At 45.1% G+C, this 19124-nt stretch overlaps 1 protein-coding gene across 4 annotated transcripts in view; it reads right to left on the bottom strand.

Moving 5' to 3' along the window:
• Nucleotides 1-19124, bottom strand: part of LOC119963887 (receptor-type tyrosine-protein phosphatase alpha) — a 300421-nt gene that overhangs the window by 108823 nt on the left and 172474 nt on the right. For 2 of the 4 annotated variants that reach the window (XM_038793255.1, XM_038793253.1), the window contains one exon: nt 8728-8754. The exons of the other annotated variants lie outside the window; for them this stretch is intronic. In XM_038793255.1, coding sequence (XP_038649183.1) covers nt 8728-8754 — 27 coding nt within the window. The remainder of the gene's footprint in view (nt 1-8727; nt 8755-19124) is intronic. 4 annotated transcript variants of the gene reach the window in all.

Below are 19124 nucleotides of genomic sequence, written 5' to 3'. Positions count from 1 at the left end.
CCCTTGTTTTTTCCACCAATCTTTGCACTTTTTTCCCCTTGGAGAATATAGTGTGAGAATTGAAGGATTCACAAACTGATTAACAACCTCATGGGTCCGGTGATGAATGGTCTTTCTGTGGCCATCGTGAGGTCCTGGAGTGGGATTTGGATCCAGTGGGATCCAGAGTCTTTTGACTTGGAGGCACCTCTCCTCTTGCTTCCTTTAACAGCCTAGGACGCACTTCACCTGTGCCAGGAAATGTTAGCATGTGGTATTCTCATTGGACTGGTAGATCCAGGGTAATGCTCTGGGGACCCAGGTTCAAATCACGCCACCGCAGATGGTGAAATTTGAATTCAATAAAAAAATGGAATTAAAAAAGTCTAATGATGAGGCAGCATGGTGGCACAGTGGATAGCACTGCTGCCTCACGGTGATGAGGTCCCAGGTTCGATCCCGGCTCTGGGTCACTGTCCGACTGGAGTTTGCACATTCTCCCCGTGATTGTGTGCGTTTCGCCCCCACAACCCAAAGATGTGCAGGCTAGGTGGATTGGCCACGCTAAATTGCCCCTTAATTGGAAAAAATGAATTGGGTATTCTAAATTTAAAAGGGAAGTTTTACTGCAGCTGTAAAAGGGCCTTGGAGACACCACATTTGGAACAGTTTTGGTAATCATATTTGTGAAAAGATATAATGGTATTAGAAACAGTTCAGACAAGTTCACTCATCCCATTCCTGAGATGTTGAGCTGATATCCACTGGAGTTCAGAAGAACGAGAAGTAATCTCACTGAAACTCATAAGATTCTGTGGGGACTTGATATGATGAATAACAGGAGGGTGTTTCCTCTTGTGGGAGACACAAGAATAAGGGAACAGTCGAAGAATAACAGGTTTTCTTTTTAAAGTGGAGATGACAAGAAGTGTTTTCTCAGAGAGTTGTCAGTATGTGGAAAACTCTGCCCCAGAAAGCAGCAGCAGCAAGGTCACTGAATTAATTCAAAGGTAGGGTTAAACAAATATTTGATAAACAGGGCAGTCAAGAATTACGGGGAGTTCAGACCAGATCAGCCATAATCTTAGTCAATAGTGGGGCAGGCTCAAAGATCCAAATGGCCTACTCCTGCTCCCAAGTCCAATGTTCCGATGATATGACAGAGGCATTGCTGATGGAATTTTCAAGCTCTCGTGTCACTGATACACAGTTCAGGTATCACTGCAGTATAAAAACGTAGTGACGCTCACTTCTCTGCACACTAGGATTTTTGTTGACTTAGTGGACTTTGTTGTCAAACACTTGCTGCCATTGTTTGTAAAAGGCTGAGCTGGCACAACTGATTCGGTGTTGGATCTCATCATCAATGGCCTTTTAAGAGAGGGGCTGCCAAGGTATGAGCAGCACTCAACACATTCCAGAGTCTCTCCTTCAGTATGTGAAGTGGAATACTTGGTTGACCAAATGTGAGATGTTATGGGCATTTGTTTTGGCAGCATTCTAGGACAGGCCCAGTTTCTTACATGCAGAATTAAAGAGATCAAGAGTGGATTGCAAATTTGAGGCACAGTGGGCAATGACACTGCAGACATCTGCAAACTGTAGATCATGGCAGTCACGTTAGTTTTGGCATACAGGAGGAGGTAAAGAGTTTTCCATCTATGCAATATTTAATACTGACACCAGAGGGCAGCTAATCTTTGGTGAGGTGAACGTCAGATAGATAGATCAGATAATAGAAACATTTCCCCTTTGGCAGAGGGATCAATGACTAGAGGGCATAGATTTAAGGTAAGGGGCAGGCGGTTTAGAGGGGATGTGAGGAAAAGTTTTTTCACCCAGAGGGTGGTGGGAGTCTGGAACTCTGCCTGAAAGGATGGTGGAGGCAGAGATTCTCATAACTGGCTCTGGGTGCTCCAGTTTCCTCCCACAAGTCCTGAAAGACGTGCTGTTAGGTAACTTGGACATTTTGAATTCTCCCTCAGTGAACCCAAACAGGCGCAGGAATGTGGTGACTAGGGAATTTTCACAGTAACTTTATTGCAGTGTTAATGTAAGCCTACTTGTGACACTAACAAAGATTATTACATTTACGAAGTTTTGCAATGCGAAGGGTTACAAAGCTGTGGGCCAACTGCTGGAAAATGGGTTTAGAATAGCTCAGTTGTTTTTGACCGGCACAGACACGATGGAGCGAAATGCATTCTCTGTGCTGTAGACCTCTATGACTATCTGTGGAGAGAAAGAGTTAATATTGAGTCAAATGTGGCTCTTTTTCAGAACTCGATCTGTTTCTCTCTCCACAGATGCTACCAAGCCTGCCAAATTTTCCAGCACTTTGTTTTTATTACAGATTACCAGCATCCAAAAGTATTTTGTTTATATTTTAGCATGAAATAAATTTTGTACAGCATGGACCATTAAGTCCCAGGTTACAAAATTAGATAATTTCAGCAAAATAATAATTTCCCTCCTATGGACGAGGAATGAGAGACTATTGATGATTACTTTCCAGTGGTCTTTGCCTAAGTTTATCCATGTGTGACATGAGAAGATGCAGCAGTATTTGGATAAGATAAACCAAATAAATTTTAGCTGATGTCTAGATGATTACAGATTAGCAAGGGAAAATATTGCTAGAGTTTTAACTGATCAGTATTTATAGGTTTTAGTCTTTAAGATTATCAGCTTTGAGATAAGCAAAAAGGACTCTGCTTCATTGCATATGCATGTTGAAAGGTATCACAAATTGAGATCACTTCAGTATTGAATCTGCTTGACAAATCAAAAGACCATCAGACATAGGAGCAGAATTGGCCCACTCGGCCCATCGGGTTTGCTCCACCATTCAGTCATGGCCAATATTTTTCTCATCCCCATTCTCCTGCCTTTGCCCCATAACCCCTGATCCCCTTATTAATAAAGAACCTATCTATCTCTGTCTTAAAGATACTCAGAAATCTGGCCTCCACAGCCTTCTGCGGCAAAGAGTTCCACAGATTCACCACCCTTTGACTGAACAAATTTATCTCATCTCAATTTTAAAGGATCGTCCCTTCAGTATGAGGCTGTGGCCTCGGGTTCTAGGTTTTCCTACTAGTGGAAACATCCTCTGCACATCCACTATCTAAGCCTCTCAGTAGCCTGTAAATTTCAATAAGACCCCCCTCATCCTTCTAAACTCCAACGAGTACAGACTCAGAGTCCTCAACCGTTCTCATATGACAAACTCTTCATTCCAGGGATCATTCTGGTGAATCTCCTCTCGACCCTCTCCAAGGCCAGCACATTGTTCCATAAATAGAGGGCCCAAAAGTCGTTTCCCATTTAGAAAATAGTCTATGCCTCCATTCGTCCTACAAAAGTCCATAACCTCACATTTTTCCACATTGTATTCCATCTGCCACTTCTTTGTCCACTCTCCTAACCTGTCCAAGTCCTTCTGCAGCTCCCCCCTGCTTTCTCAATATTACCTGTCCCGCTGCATATTTTTGTATCATCTGCAAGCTTAGCAACGGTACCTTCAGTTACTTCTTGCAGATTGTTAATGTATATTGTGAAAAGTTGTGGTCCCAACACCGACCCCTGAGGCACACCGGCCGCCATCCTGAAAAAGACCCCTTCATCCCCACTCTATGCTTTCTGCCAGTCAGCCAATCCTCTATCTATGCCAGTATATTACCCTTAACACCATGGGCTCAACTTATTTAACAGCCTCCTTCTTTTCAGCACCTTGTCAAAGATCTTCTGGAAATCTAAATAGATCAGGTCCACTGGTTCTCCTTTGTCTAACTTCCTTGCTAGATGAGCACCTTTGAAAAAGAACCTTGAGAAATGTAAATGTAAACACAAATGTAAAGAGGTGTTCCAAGATTTTAGCTCAGGCACATTGTTGGTATGGGGAAAGAGCTTTAAAAAATAAACCAAACATGCCTACTCCTTGTTCATTCTATTGAAAAACACAGATCTGTGGTCAATTTATTTTTAACAAGCAAAATATTTAAAAACACCATGAAGCAACCATCAGACCCCGATTATCTTTGACATGATTAATGTACTACGGCAATGAATCATGTCCCTTCACTTAGCCTCATTTCCTGGTCAGTTTTATGTTGAAACAGAGTGGGTGAATGGTGAAAGGAAAGCTCAAGTCCTAACTTTACAATTCTGGCGAAGGTGGCAAACCTGAAAATGAGATATGGCTCCACATGCTAAACTGAGCTTATTTTGGAAAAATATTTTGCACACAAAAATAAGCTAATCTTCTCACAAAGCATTTCAAAATATGAACACGATCATAGATTTTTTTCGATTTACTCGATTTGTAGAATTTACAGTGCAGGAGGCCATTCAGCCCATCGAGTCTGCACTGGCTCTTGGAAGAGCACCCGACCCAAGCCCACACCTCCAGCCTGTCCCCATAACTCATTAACTCCACCCAACACGAAGGGCAATTTTGGACACGAAGGGCAATTTAGCATGGCCAATCCACCTAACCTGCACATCTTTGGACTGTGGGAGGAAACTGGAGCCTAAACATTATTTTCTTGAAAGTTGTTACTTGCAAACTAGATAGCTGATTATTTTTCCCCTGTTTATCTCTGAATTCTATCCTTGGTAACGTTGATGATTCGGTTATTACCCAGTTATGCCACTCTATAATATGCAGCAAACCAGAATCTTGCTGAGCAGAACCTAATCCATTCGGACTGGATTTCATTATCCAATCTTAGCTTGAGTTATTTCTTAGTCTGGCAACAGCTGTTCTCTTTGTGTCTTGCAGTGCGATGTTCTGAGCTTAATATTGTTTAAAGTTAGAGAGTTATTCAAGACAGCAGGGTAGCACAAGTGATTGGCGCTGTGGCTTCACAGCGCCAGGGTCCCTGGTTCGATTCCCTGCTGGGTCGCTGTCTGGGCAGAGTCTGCACGTTCTCCCCGTGTCTGCGTGGGTTTCCTCCGGGTGCTCATTTTTCGGATGCTTTATAGATTTTGTTATCAATTCAAAGTTCTGAAATCAAATCACGGATTAAAAACTTTTCTATCAAGCTGCACCAACCAATGTTTTATACCAAGAAACTTAACAGCTACAGTAAAATACCTTATAGGTTACATCTTTATGCATAAGCCTGCAAACCGGAGAGTGAAATTTTAGATTTTTAAAGACCGACAGTCATAATTTTTAAGCCATGCCATTAAGATTTAAAGATGACACTTCCTCACTTTTGGAGAAGGACAGGAAGCAGTTCAAATAACCTGTTCTAGACTATGCAGGTCTTAGTATTATATTATAATCTTTCTTGTCACAAGTTGGCTTACATTAACACTGCAATGAAGTTACTGTGAAAAACCCCTGGTCGCCACATTCCAGCACCTGTTCGGGAGAAGTCAAAATGTCCAAATTACCTAACAGCACGTCTTTTGGGACTTGTGGGAGGAAACCGGAGGAAACCCATGCAGACACGGAGAACGTGCAGACTCCCCACAGACAGTGACCCAAGTAGGAATCGCACCTAGGACCATGGGGCTGTGAAGCAATAGTGCTAACCACTGTACTACCGTGCTATCCTTCTCATTGGTCCTTCTCACTGCATCTGAACAAAAGGTCACTCCTTCAAAGTTAATGCCATTTAAATTGTGCTACAGACATGGACATTAAGGCTATTATTGTATTACACTACATAGAGCTGTGGAACATGAAATATTACGAGCTGGATTCTCCATTTGGGAGACTCAAGCGTGTGTTTGCAGGCACTCGCCGCCCTTTGATATGGTTGATGTTTGTAAACATTGAGTTTTCGCCGCTTATCCATGAAGTACATTGTATGTGTTGGGGTTGGGGGGGGTGGAGAGAGAAGAGGGAGATGCTGCTTACATGACTGGGGGCAACCCCTCTATGGAGTTATCCCCTTTGGCCCACTATGAGGTCCACCACGTCAGGGTCACGCTGGTGAACACCAGAAGTGATCCACGCCCACATGATTCCCAGCCCAGGGGACCAGAGAATCACTGAAGGCAGGAGAATAGGGTGCCGGGGCCGCTACATAGATGCAAATTTGTCATTAAGATCTATTTGCATTCATTTACATCCTCCTGCTGGTACATGGTCAAGAATCTCCATTCCGCCGCCAGCTTGGGGGGGGGGGGGGGGGGGGGGAGATTGGCGCTGCTTTTCTCCGGACGCCTGATTCTCCGTCCTATTGGGCTTCGGGTGTCACAGGGTGGAGAATCCAGCCCAACATATTTGATATGTAGTGATATTTAGGAAAACAGAGTACACACTGAAACAACAAAAGCTACAATCACCTTTTAATGAAACCATAATGATTAGCAACAGTGCCAAAGAAACACATACACACACACTATGTATAAATGAAGAGGTTAACAAAGCCATTTGACAGATGTCTCTGCCTTTAAAGTATGCTGCTAATGGTGTCAAACATTTTTTTTAAAAAATCAGATTTTCTCTGTTCCTCTTCTCCTGTGAAGTCATCTACATCTTGATGGAGAATGGTCCCATTTGTGCTAGCTCCTGTATCTCAACTCATTGGCCATTTTCTTATGAGCGTTGACAACATACTTTTCAACTGTGGGGGTGCACAGCTGTATTCAGTCTTACTTATCAAATAGAGCATAAATGAAGATCAATATTTAAGCTATCGCAGTAGAGACCAGGGTTGAACCATTGGTGCATCATTATTCTTGATGGTTTATCCTTACAAATGAACATGCTGTACAGAAACTACGGCAAGGTTCCAAGCAAAGGCACAAACCTTCTGGTTAAAATGGCATGTTTCCCTCATGCAATATTTCATCAACCTAATTCGGCAAGATTTTCTTTCAGTGTGGTACATTTCCAGAAAGACCCTAGAGTACTCTTGCCAATCAAGTCACCCAGAAAAAGAACTGAAAATGAAAATACATCTAAACCAGAACACACACTGGGTGGCATGGTGGCACAGTGGTTAGCACTGCTAACTCGTGACGCTGAGGAACCAGGTTCGATCCCGGGTCACTGTCCATGTGGAGTTTGCACATTCTTCCCCTGTCTGCGTGGGTCTCACCCCCACAACTCAAAGATGTGCAGAGTAGGTGAATTGGGCATGCTAAACTGCCCCTGCTAAATTGCCCCTTAATTGGAAGAAAAAAAATAATTGGGTATACTTTAAATTTAAAAGAAACCCCAGAACACAGAAAAGAACTGCACTGGAGCCGAGATAAATTGAAGTATACACCATTGACTGGACTTGTTCCTGTAGCATTCTAATTTTTTTTGCTCTATAACTTGCTGGAAATGTGAACATATAACAATTTGGGTAGTATAATGGGGCATTTGGAAACCGAACGAATGCCAAGACCAACAATATTATCTCTTCGAACAATTAGATTTAGGGATTGAGAAAAAAAACAAAAAATATGGAAAAGGAAGGTGAATTAAAATTAAATCATGAACAAAAAGAAAAATAGACAAAATGAAAGATTGGATTAAGAAAGGCTGACAGAAAGGAAAAGTAAGAATAAGGGGAAAAAAATTAAGTCTCAATATAAAATCTGGAGTAAAAATTGACCATTAAATGTGCTGGAATGAGATTGAACAGAATTGCTCCGCTAAATAAAAGTAAATTACTGCGGAAGCTGCAATCTGAAACAAAACCAGAAAATATTGGACAATGTCAGCAGGTCTGACAGCATCTGTGGAGAGAAAAGGGAGCTAACATTGCGAGTCTGGTTGACTTTGTCAGCTTTGTCAAAGAATGTTCCAGATTCACAACATTAGCTCCTTTTTCTCTTCACAGATGCTGTCAGACTGCTGAGATTGTCCAGAATTGTTCCCTTAATAAGCCGGAGATATCGATTGACTATGTATTAACAAATACCACATTACTAATCTAGTACTTGCACTGTTTAAATTGGAGAGCTGGTTCATGAAGCAGAGCAAGGCCAACAACGTGGATTTAATCCCTGGAACAGCTGAGGTTATTCATGAAAGCCTCGCCTTCTCAACCTTGCCCCTCACCCGAGGTGTGGTGATCCTCAGGTTAAATCACCACCAGTCAACTCTCCCCCTCATAAGCCAGAGGCCCAGGTTAATGCTCTGGGGACCCAGGTTCGAGACCCACCACGGCAATGTGGAATTTAAACTCAATAAAACTTTTGGAATTAAAAGTCGAACGATGACCACAAATAACGACCACAAAAACCATCAGTTTCACCAAGTCATTTAGAGATGGAAACCTGCCGTCCATACCCGGTCTGGTCTACATGTGACTCCAGACCCACATAGCAATGTGGTTAACTCTTATAACTTCCCACTGAAATAACCTGGCAAGCCACTCGGCAACTAGGGATGGCCAATAAATGCTGGGCCCTGCCAGCTATGCCATGAACAAATAAAAAAAAACTTTTCAAGGTTAATAAATGTACACAAGCACAAACAATTATAGTTAAGTTTTATTTATAGATGGCAGTAAAAGGATAAACGGTTTAGCCAAAATAAGAACAGTTAAATCTTGCTCTTCTAATCTTTAGATGTACTACAAGTAAAAGCGGCTTGATGCTAGCTTCCCACAAAAATAAATTTAAGTTTGTTTTAGGCCATAATCAAACAAAAAAGGCTCATACATGTCATACCATGAGGTGACGAGAAAGTGAGAGATGATCTGGACAATGGGACATTGAAAATAAAGCGGGACATTGAAAATAAAGCGGCACATTATGCTATATTAAGTATAGCAAGCAATACAAACTCACCTTTTCCGCCCTCTGGATCAGATCTGCCTGTACAACAATAATTGCCCAAGATAAATATTCAGTATATTAATATTCAGTGATGGTCATGGAAAGTTTATGAAATGCAACTTGGTGGAAGCACATTTTTAACTTGAAGCAGTTATGATGGAAGCCTCAGATTTGCTTCAGACCGCACCTTCTAATATTAACATAAATTCATTAGTACAGGAATATTACAGATCTAAGAAAATGCCTCCAGCAGAGAGAGAAATAACACAATGCAGTGTGTGTAGTTAACATACATCTCATCAAAATATCTGGGGGGTATAAGTGTAGAATCCTAGGTGTATAAGAGACAGCCATATAGCCAAAGATGCTTGCTAGAGCTATCCAATTAGCCCCACTTAGCTGTTCTTCCCCTACAGCTATATAAATCTTTTCCATTCAAGTATTTGAAAAACCCCAAGGCGTTCTAGGTGAGAAATAAGAGGATCATCAGAGTGAGAGTAGGGCCGATCAGGGATAGTGGAGGGAACTTTTGCCTAGAGTCTGAGGAAGTAGGGGAGGCCCTAAATGAATATTTTGCTTCCGTAGTCACTAGAGAGAGGGATCTTGTTGCTCACGAGAACAGTGTGAACCAGGTTAATAGACTCGAACAGGTTGATATTAAGAAGGAGGATGCGCTGGAAATTTTGAAAATCATCAGGATAGGCAAGTCCCCTTGGGATATACCCAAGGTTACTACAGGAAGCGAGGGAGGAGATTGCTGCGCCGTTGGCGATGATCTTTGCGTCCTCACTCTCCACTGGAGTAGTACGGATGATTGGAGGGAGGCAAATGTTGTTCCCCTGTTCATGAAAGGGAATAGGGAAATCCCTGGGAATTACAGACCCATCAGTCTTACATCTGTGGTCAGCAAAATATTGGAAAGGATTCTGAGAGAAAGGATTTATGATTATCTAGAAACACATTTTGATTAAAGATAGTCAGCATGGCTTTGTGAGGGACAGGTCATACCTCACAAGCCTCATTGAATTCTTTGAGGATGTGACGAGGCACATTGAAGGTCGGGCAGTGGAGTGGTGCATATGGATTTCGGTAAGGCATTTGATAAGGTTCCCCATGGTAGGCTCATTCAGAAAGTTAGGGGGCATGGGATACAGGGAAATTTGGCTGTCTGGATACAGAATTGGCTGGCCGAAAGAAAACAGTGAGTGGTAGTGGATGGAATTCCACCTGGAGGTCGGTGACCAGTGGTGTCCCGCAAGGATCTGTTCTGGGACCTCTGTTCTTTGCGTTTTTTTATAAATAACTTGGATGAGGAAATGGAACGGTGGGTTAGCACGTTTGCCGATGACACGAAGGTTGGGGGAGTTGTAGATAGTGTTGCAGGTTACAACAGGACATTGACAGAGCTGGGCTGAGAAGTGGCATATGGAGTTCAATCTTGATAAACGTGAAGTGATTAATTTTGAAATGTCGAATTTGAATGCTTAATACAGGGTTAAAGGCAGGATTCTTGGAAGTGTGGAGGAACAGAGGGATATTGGGGTCCACGTACATAGATCCCTCAAAGTTGCCACCCAGGTTGATAGGGTTGTTAAGAAGGCATATGGTGTGTTGGCTTTCATTAACAAGGGGATTGAGTTTAACAGCCGCGAGGTTTTGCTGCCGCTTTATAGAACCCTAGTTAGACGGCACTTGGGATATTGTGTCCAGTTCCTCATTATAGGAAGGATGTGGATGCTTTGGAGAGGGTACAGAGGAGATTTACCAGGATGCTGCCTGGACTGGAGGGCATGTCTTACGAAGAAAGGTAGAGGGAGCTAGGGCTTTTCTCACTAGAGCGAAGGAGGCAGAGAGGTGACTTGATAGAGGTGTACAAGATGATGAGAGGCATGGATAGAGTGGATAGCCAGAGATTTTTCACCAGGATGGAAATGGCTGTCACGAGGGGACATAATTTTAAGGTGATTGGAGGAAGGTATGGGGGAGATGTCAGAGGTAGGTTCTTTACACAGAGTGGTGGGTGTGCGGAATGCACTGCCAGCAGAGGTGGTGGAGTCAGAGTAATTAGGGACATTTAAGCAACTTTCAGACACATGGACAGCAGTAAATTGAAGGGGTGTAGGTTAGGTTGATCTTAGATTAGTGTTTTAACCTGCCTGCTCACCACTGGCTGGGGACTAATAGCAATCCCACAATCCTTGGGGAGTATGAGCTTCCCCAATGAGGGGGGGCGGAGAAATCATTAACAGATTCCCTACATAAATAGAGCTGGCCAGTTTGGAACCAGCTAGAGAGGAGTGAACAGCAAGGGAGTTACTGCTGATGCATATATGTTATTGTAAATTAATGTTATTTCTTTCTATCCTTCAACTTGTGCTGGATTCTTCGTGGCCCTCACAAAACTGGCGATGAGGGTTAAAGTGAATAGCTGTCTATGCTGCTGAAGCCACCTCCCTAGATTTTTGTTGGATACAGGTTGGAAGATTTTTTTTCTGTTACACCATGCCTCTGTATGGACGTTTGTATGTTTTTGATGCTGCACTAGAAAGTTGGAACCAGTATGCACAACGGATGCGTTACTATTTCTGGACAAACAACATCACCGAAAATGAGCGCCAGGTGGTCATTTTGCTCACTGCCTGCGGCCCGCATAAGCTGCGCCGGACACCAAGACGTTTGATGAACTTCTGAACTTAGTGGGGCATCATTTTAACCCAATCCCATTCACGATAGTCCAGTGTTATTGGTTTAATACTGCTGAGAGGACCCCAGGAGAATCCCTTGCAGAGTTTCTATCCAGGCTACGCAGGATTGTGGAGTACTGTGACTATGGTGAGACCTTGTCAGAAATGTTACGTGACTGTTTGGTTTGCAGTATTAACAATGCGGCCACCCAGAGAATGTTGTTAGCTGAGCCAACATTGACTTTTCAACAGCCTATTCAAATAGTATTGTCCCGAGAGAGCGCAGAAAGGGGAGTGCAGGAGCTATAGGGAATGGAAGTGCACACCTTGGGGCGCAACCCCTTCCATCCAAAAGCAGTACCTTGGGCAGGGCAGCGTCCGGATCGACACCAGTGGTGCCGGACGTCCATCTCCAAAGGGAGCCTTCTCCAGAACCAATGGATGAAGAGGCATGCAGTGTTGGACTTGTGGGCGCTGACCCCGTCGCGGACGCCGGTCCTGAGGGCGCCAGAGGTGCCGTCGTTCCGACAGAAACTGTGGCCAGCCCAGGGGCCATACCTTCCATTTGGATGAACTTGCGTCAACTACTCCAGAGGACGTGGAGACGGAGGATGACTGCCTGCAGCTGCCTTGTGTGGCAGCTCCCCGTGTGGCCCCCATTAAGGCGACAGTACGGGTCAATGGTCACCCGCTTGAGAGGAGTTGGACACTGGCACAGCAGAATCAGTGATTGCCCAGAGAACATTCAACCACATTAAGCAGGGTATACAGAACATTACATTAACCGACACACAGGCCAGGTTGGCCACTTCCATTGGGGAACCATTGGACAATGCAGGAACTACGATGACCCCGGGGAACCATTGGACAATGCAGGAACTACGATGACCCCTGTTGTTTATGGGCACCAGGAGGGGCGTTTCCCACTTATCGTGGTGCGCAGCCACGGGCCCAGCCTGTTGGGTTGGGACTGGTTGCGCCATTTGCAGCTGCAGTGGCAGCACATCCTCCAAACAGGTTCTGGAGGGTTGACGGAGGTACTAGGACGGTACCCAGATGTATTCTAGCCCGGTTTGGGGAAAATAAAAGGGGCCGTAGCCCTTACCCAAGTCAAACCAGGAGCCACGCCGCGCTATTTCCGGGCGCACCTGGTACCTTAAGCCTTGCTCCAGAAAGTAGAATGGGAGCTCACTTGTTTGGAATCCTTGGGCATTATCAGGCCTGTCCGTTTCGCTGACTGGGCAGCACCAATTGTACTAATTGTCACAGTTCGCTTCTGCGGCGACTATAAACTTAGTGAATACGGCTACCCGGCTTGACCGATATCCAATGCCTCGCAAAGAGGATCGCTACGCGAAGCTTTCAGGCGGACTCGTTCACGAAATTAGATATGAGTCACGCCTACCTACAGTTGAAGCTGGACCCTGTCTCCCGGCTTATGTAACTATTAATACACACTGGGGCCTGTATGAATATACATGGTTGCCCTTTGGGGTATCCTCTGCCTGAGCTATTTTTCAACGTGTCACGGAGGACATTTTGAGAGGTTTACCGCGTGTCGCTGTCTACTTAGACAACGTTTTTATTACAGGGACGTCGGAGCAGGAAAATGTGGAAAATCTGGAGGCTATCCTTAGACTCTTTTCAGAGGCTAGAATCCGTTTACGTCGTACAAAGTGCGTCTTTCAGGTGAAGGAAGTAGTCTACCTGGGTTATCGGGTGGACCGCGAAGGTTTGCACCCCGCAGAGAAGGTGCGCGCAATTCAACAGTCCCCCGTCCTGATTGACACTTCGCATTTTTGTTCTTTTCTCAGCCTCGTAAACTATTACGGGAAGTTCCTCCCCAATCTGGCAATTACACTGGCCCCGTTAAACCTTCTGCTAAAGAAGAATCACACCTGCTTTCCGGCAGGCAAAACAACATTTGTTGTCGTCTGGGTTATGAACCCACTATGATCCTGGAAAGCCTTCGTTCATCACGTGTGATGCATCCATATATGGTATTGGGGCCGTCCTGTGCCACAAGATGGAGAACATGGCCGATAGCTTTCGCCTCCTGCACACTGACTGCAGCTGAAAAGAAGTATGCGCAGATCGAGGAGGAGGGCCTGGAGGTGGTCTTTGTGGTGAAACGCTTCCACCTGTATGTGTATGGCCACCACTTCACTTATCGTGACTGATCATAAGCCTCTGCTGGGATTTTTCCAAGAGGATAAACCAATACCGCTCATTGCTTCAGCACAGATCCAGCTCTGGGCTTTGATGCTCGCTGCCTTCGAGTATTCTCTGTAGCACAAACCAGGAACCCAGATTGCGAATGCCGATGCACTGAGCAGGTTGCCGTTATCAACCGGACCGATGTCGACCCCCACGGCCGGTGAGGTGGTTGCAACCCTAAATTTTATGGACTTCTTTCCTGTCACGGCATCACAGATTCGCGAGTGGACCCAGACTGAGCCAGTCCTGTCAAAGGTTCGGCACATAGTCCTGTATGGTGGGCAGCATAGACAGCTCCCAGGCGACTTGCGGGCATTTTTCTCCAAGCCGTCAGAATTTAGCGTGGAAGACTGTATCCTCTTGCAGAGGATGCACGTGATTGTCCAGGAAAAATGACAGGAGCTGATACTAAGGAACTTCCACAATGGGCATCCGGGTGTGACCAAAATGAAAATGTTGGCCTGGAGTTATGTCTGGTGGCCAGGCCTCGACACCGACATTGAAAAGGTGGCCCAAAACTGCTCCATTTGCCAGGAGCATCAGAAGCTTCCGCTGGACGGGCCCCTACATCACTGGGAATGGCCAGGGCGGCCTTGGACGTACTTGCATGCGGATTTTGCCGGTCGTTTTCAAGGATCCATGTTCCTTCAATTAATCGATGCCCAATCTAAAATGGTTAGAGGTACATATGATAGGCACAACGTCCTGCGCAACAATCGAGAAGATGAGTTTGTCTTTCAATACGCATGGCCTCCCCGAGGTGCTGGTCACGGACAACGGCACTCTGTTAACAAATGAGGAGTTTGTGAGGTTCATGAAGATGAACGGCCTACGCCATATTGGCACTGCTCCATACCACCCGGCTTCCAATGGGTTGGCCTTGCGCGGTGTAGATATTCAAACAAGGCCTAAAGAAGCAATCTTCCGGGTCTGTGGACATGAGACTGGCTCGTTTTTTTGTTTTCATACAGGGCCACCACATGCGGTGACTGAGGTAGCTCCTACGGAACTCCTAATGGGCCGGAGACTTCGCACCCGCGTTAACATGGTTTTCCCGGGCATTGGCGCAAAGGTACGCTGCACTCAAGAACGGCAGGGACATAGATTTTCTCGGCATCGGCCGATTCGGCAGTTTGCGCCCGGTGACCGTGTTTGTTCAAAATTTTAGCTGGTGGTGCCCAGTGGGTCCCTGGCGTTATCTTTCGCCGAACAGGCCCTATCTCTTACCAGGTGCAAGCCCAGGGTCGTCTCCAGAGCAAGCATGGAGACCACGTTCGGTCCAGAAGACCATTTCTTCCAAAGATTTCCTCCCCCATCCGGAGCTCATTTCTATAGCCACAGAGACCAGACACAGTGGATAGTATTCCTCACAATCTTCCTCTGGTGCCGCACTCAAAGCCTGCGCAGGTTGTTGCAGAACGGCGTGGAGACAGAGACGCCGAGATGACGGGGGGTTGTTATAACCTGCCTGCTTACTACTGGCTGGGGACTAATGGCAATCCCACAATACTTAGGGATATGAGCTTCCCCAATGAGGGGGCGGAGAAATCATCAGCACGACATAGTGGACTGAAGGGCCTGTACCGTGCTGTACTGTTCTATGTTTTAAGTATTTATCCAATTTTCTTTTGAATATTACGACTGAAACTGTTCCACCACCTTTTGACAGTCTATTTGAAATCACAACAAATCATTAATGTAAAAAGCTACGATTCCTTTTCTACTTCTGCTCTTTTGCTACTCATCTTAACTCTTTTTGTCTTTCAGTTTTTGTCTTTCAGTAATTCTATCAAAATCATTCATAATTTCAAACATCTCAATCTTCGGTTTTTAAGAAGTGCAAGAGCTTTTCTGTAGCTCACAACAATGCAATACTTGCATTAAGATATCAGTTTGTCCTAGTCAGCAATCATCAAAAGACTGATAATAAAAAATTCCAAGGCACTTCATAGGGGTGTTCCAAGGGACTTCACAGAGCCTTCTAAATAAAGTTATCAGATCGATCCAGAAAGATCAGAACATTCCATCAATCCCTCCTCCCAGCAATGGAACCAATATATATGGTATGATTCTCTTTGATTTCTAAATACCCCAAGTTCTCATAAAATACTGGGGAAATGTTTAAAAGGAAATTGAAAGAGAATATTGTGGGATTGCCATTAGTCCCCAGCCAGTAGTAAGCAGGCAGGTTATAACAACCCCCCATCATCTCGGCGTCTCTGTCTCCACGCCGTTCTGCAACAACCTGCGCAGGCTTTGAGTGCAGCACCAGAGGAAGATTGTGAGGAATACTATCCACTGTGTCTGGTCTCTGTGGCTATAGAAATGAGCTCCGGATGGGGGGGAATCTTTGGATATACAAAATATATTTAATAACATATTAGTCAGTGCAGAACACGGATTCAAGCTATTTCAGGTTATTAGTGACAGGGAACTCAATAACCAGGAAATAGATCCGCTTGCGCAAAATTCTAGTCACCAAACTAACAGACGGATGTTTGAGAGTGCAGAGGAAGTTTGCCAAGATGTTCCCGGGTCCGGAGGGTGTTAGCTATGTGGAGAGGCTGAATAGACTCTGACTGTTTTCATTAAAACGACAGAGGGTGAGGGACCACCTGATAGAGGTCCACAAGATTATGAGGGGCATGGATAGAGTGGATGGGCAGGCACTGGTTCCCAGTGTGGAGGGGTTCGTCACCAGGGAGAATAGGTTTAAGGTCCATGGGGCAAAGTGTAGAGGAGATGTGCAAGGCAGGTTTGGTTTTTTTCCCACACAAATGGTGGTGAGTGCCTAGAATGCTCTGTCAGGGGAGGTTGTGGAACAGATACATTAACAGCGTTCAAAAGGCATATCGACAAATACAAGGATATAGAGGGACACGGCACGAGGAAGTGCTGAGGGTTTTGGCCAAGAGTGATATCATGACCGGTACACGCTTGGAGGGCCGAAGGGCCTGTTCCTGTGCTGTATTGTTCTTTATTCTTAAATTGCCCCTTAGTGTCTGAAGATTTAGGTGGGGTTACTGGGTTACGGGGATAGGGCAAAGGCGTGGCCTTAAATAGATGCTCATTTTGAGGGCCGGTGCAAACTCGATGGGCTGAATGGCCTCCTTCTGCACTGTAAATTCTATGATTTTGTGATGCTCTGCAGCTGCAGCCAGTAGTTCCAAAGGTTGTGCTGCCTGCCCAGTGCCAGAGTTAAGGACATCTCCTCACGGATGGAGACAAACTAAGAGTTGGAGAAGGAAGGTTCAGCCCTCATGGCCCAGTTAAAAACCAAAGACAAACTGGCTTCTACTGAGAGAGTTTGAGCAGTTGGGTACAAATTAAAACATAGATCAAATGTAATCATCTGTTGATTGTGACTTAAGTCATGTGCCAATTGGCACTGGATAAGCAGATTAGAGAATTAAATGCGCAGAGTGGTGTGGGAACGAGTAGTTTCAATTTAAGGGGCACTGGCATCAGTACTCAGGAAGAGCGAGTTATTCTGTTTGGAAGGGCTCCACTTAAAACTGGGCTGGGACCAGTGTCATGACAAATCATATAACTGTGGATAAAGCTTTGTGGGGAGAGGATTTAGAACATAGAACATACAGTGCAGGAGGCCATTCGGCCCATCGAGCCTGCACCAACCACTTAAGCCCTCACTTCCACCCTATCCCTGTAACCCAATAACCCCTCCTAACCTTTTTGGACACCAAGGACAATTTTGCATAGCCATTCCACCTAACCTGCACGTCTTTGGACTGTGGGAGGAAACCGGAGCACCCGGAGGAAACCCACGCAGACACTGGGAGAACGTGCAGACTCTGCACAGACAGTGACCCAGTGGGGAATCGGACCTGGGACCCTGGCGCTGTGAATCCACAGTACTATCCACTTGTGCTACTTTGCTGCCCCTCTGGGTGAAGGGAGATCCAAAGAGAAAAGCAATAGGTGACTAAACAGTGTCACCATGTAAAGACAATAATAATAATCGCTTAGTCACAAGTAGGCTTCAATGAAGTTACTGTGAAAAGCCCCGAGTCGCCACATTCCGATGCCTGTTCGGGGAGGCCGGTACGGGAATTGAACCCGTGCTACTGGCATTGTTCTGCATTGCAAGCTACATATTTAGCCCGCCATGCTAAACCAGCCCCTCAGGGTTGGAGAGTTTAACAATAATCTGCATCGGCAAGTATCGTCATTGCAGGGAATGCAAGTAAAAGGTTGAATTAAAATCTCTTCATCTGAATGCACGAAGCATCTGCAAGAAGATAGATCAATGAAAGACACACATAGAGGTAGGTGGGTGGCATAAATCAATCACCATTACAGCGACATGGTGACCAAGGTTGGGAAGTCTAGGATACACAATATTTCAAAAAGAAAGGCAGAATGGCAAAGGAGGAGTAGTCCTGATAGTAAAAGAGCATTTAAAGACTTCAGTGAAGGTGGACCTTGCCTCAGAAGATGAAGTACAATCCGAATGGTGGAGAAGATCAGAATGGTGGAGATTAGGAATACCAAGTGTCAGAAAAATGTGGTGGGAGTAGTTTATATGCCCACTAATTGTTATTACACTGTTGGGCAGAACATGAAACAAAAAATTATTGAAGCGAGTAACAAGGCAACATAATCATAGAATCCCATAGGTCCATTGAGTCTACACCGACCCTTTGAACGACCACACTACGTAGGCCCAATCGCCTGTCCAATTCCTGAACCCCACTCTTGACGGACAATGTAGGGCAATTTAGGGCAGCACGGTAGCACAGTGGATAGCATTGTGGCTTCACAGCGCCAGGGTCCCAGGTTAGATTCCCCGCTGGGTCAGTCTGTGCGGAGTCTGCACATTCTTCCCGTGTCTGCGTGGGTTTCCTCCGGGTGCTCCGGTTTCCTCCCACAGTCCAAAGACATGCAGGTTAGGTGGTTTGGCCATGCTAAATTGCCCTTCGTATCCAAAAACATTTAGGAGGGTTATGGGGATAGGGTGGAAATGAGGGCAGACTCGATGGGCTGAATGGCCTCCTTCTGCGCTATATGTTCTATGTAATCTATGTATGAAATGGTGAACCCACCTAACCTGCACATTTTTGGACTGTGGGAGGAAACCGGAGCACCCGGAGAAAAGTCACACAGACACATGGCGAACGTACAAACTCCAGACAGACGCACGAGGTCGGAATCAAACCAGAGTCCCTTGCACTTGGAGGCAGCAGTACTAGCCACTAATTATTGTGGAGGACTTCAATCTTGATATATACTGGATTAATCCTTACAAAAGAGAAGGCGGAAAGGAGATTGAATAGAGATTGAATAGAGCCTGGACAGATTAGATTGGGGAACCCTTTCCACTTGTAAAAGGATTGATAACAAGAGGGCACAGATTTAATATAATTGACAAAAGAAGCAAAGGCGACATGAGGGGAAACCTCCTCAAGCAGCGAGTGGTTAAGGTCTCGAATACATCGTCTGAGAATGTGGTGGAGGCAGGAAAAAAAATAGACTTAACTGAAAAGGAAG

This window comes from Scyliorhinus canicula, chromosome 3 (assembly GCF_902713615.1).
Source record: "Scyliorhinus canicula chromosome 3, sScyCan1.1, whole genome shotgun sequence".
Taxonomy (NCBI): domain Eukaryota; kingdom Metazoa; phylum Chordata; class Chondrichthyes; order Carcharhiniformes; family Scyliorhinidae; genus Scyliorhinus; species Scyliorhinus canicula.
The sequence above is the reverse complement of the archived record's forward strand: the minus strand, read 5'-3'. Positions and strand labels throughout refer to the sequence as shown.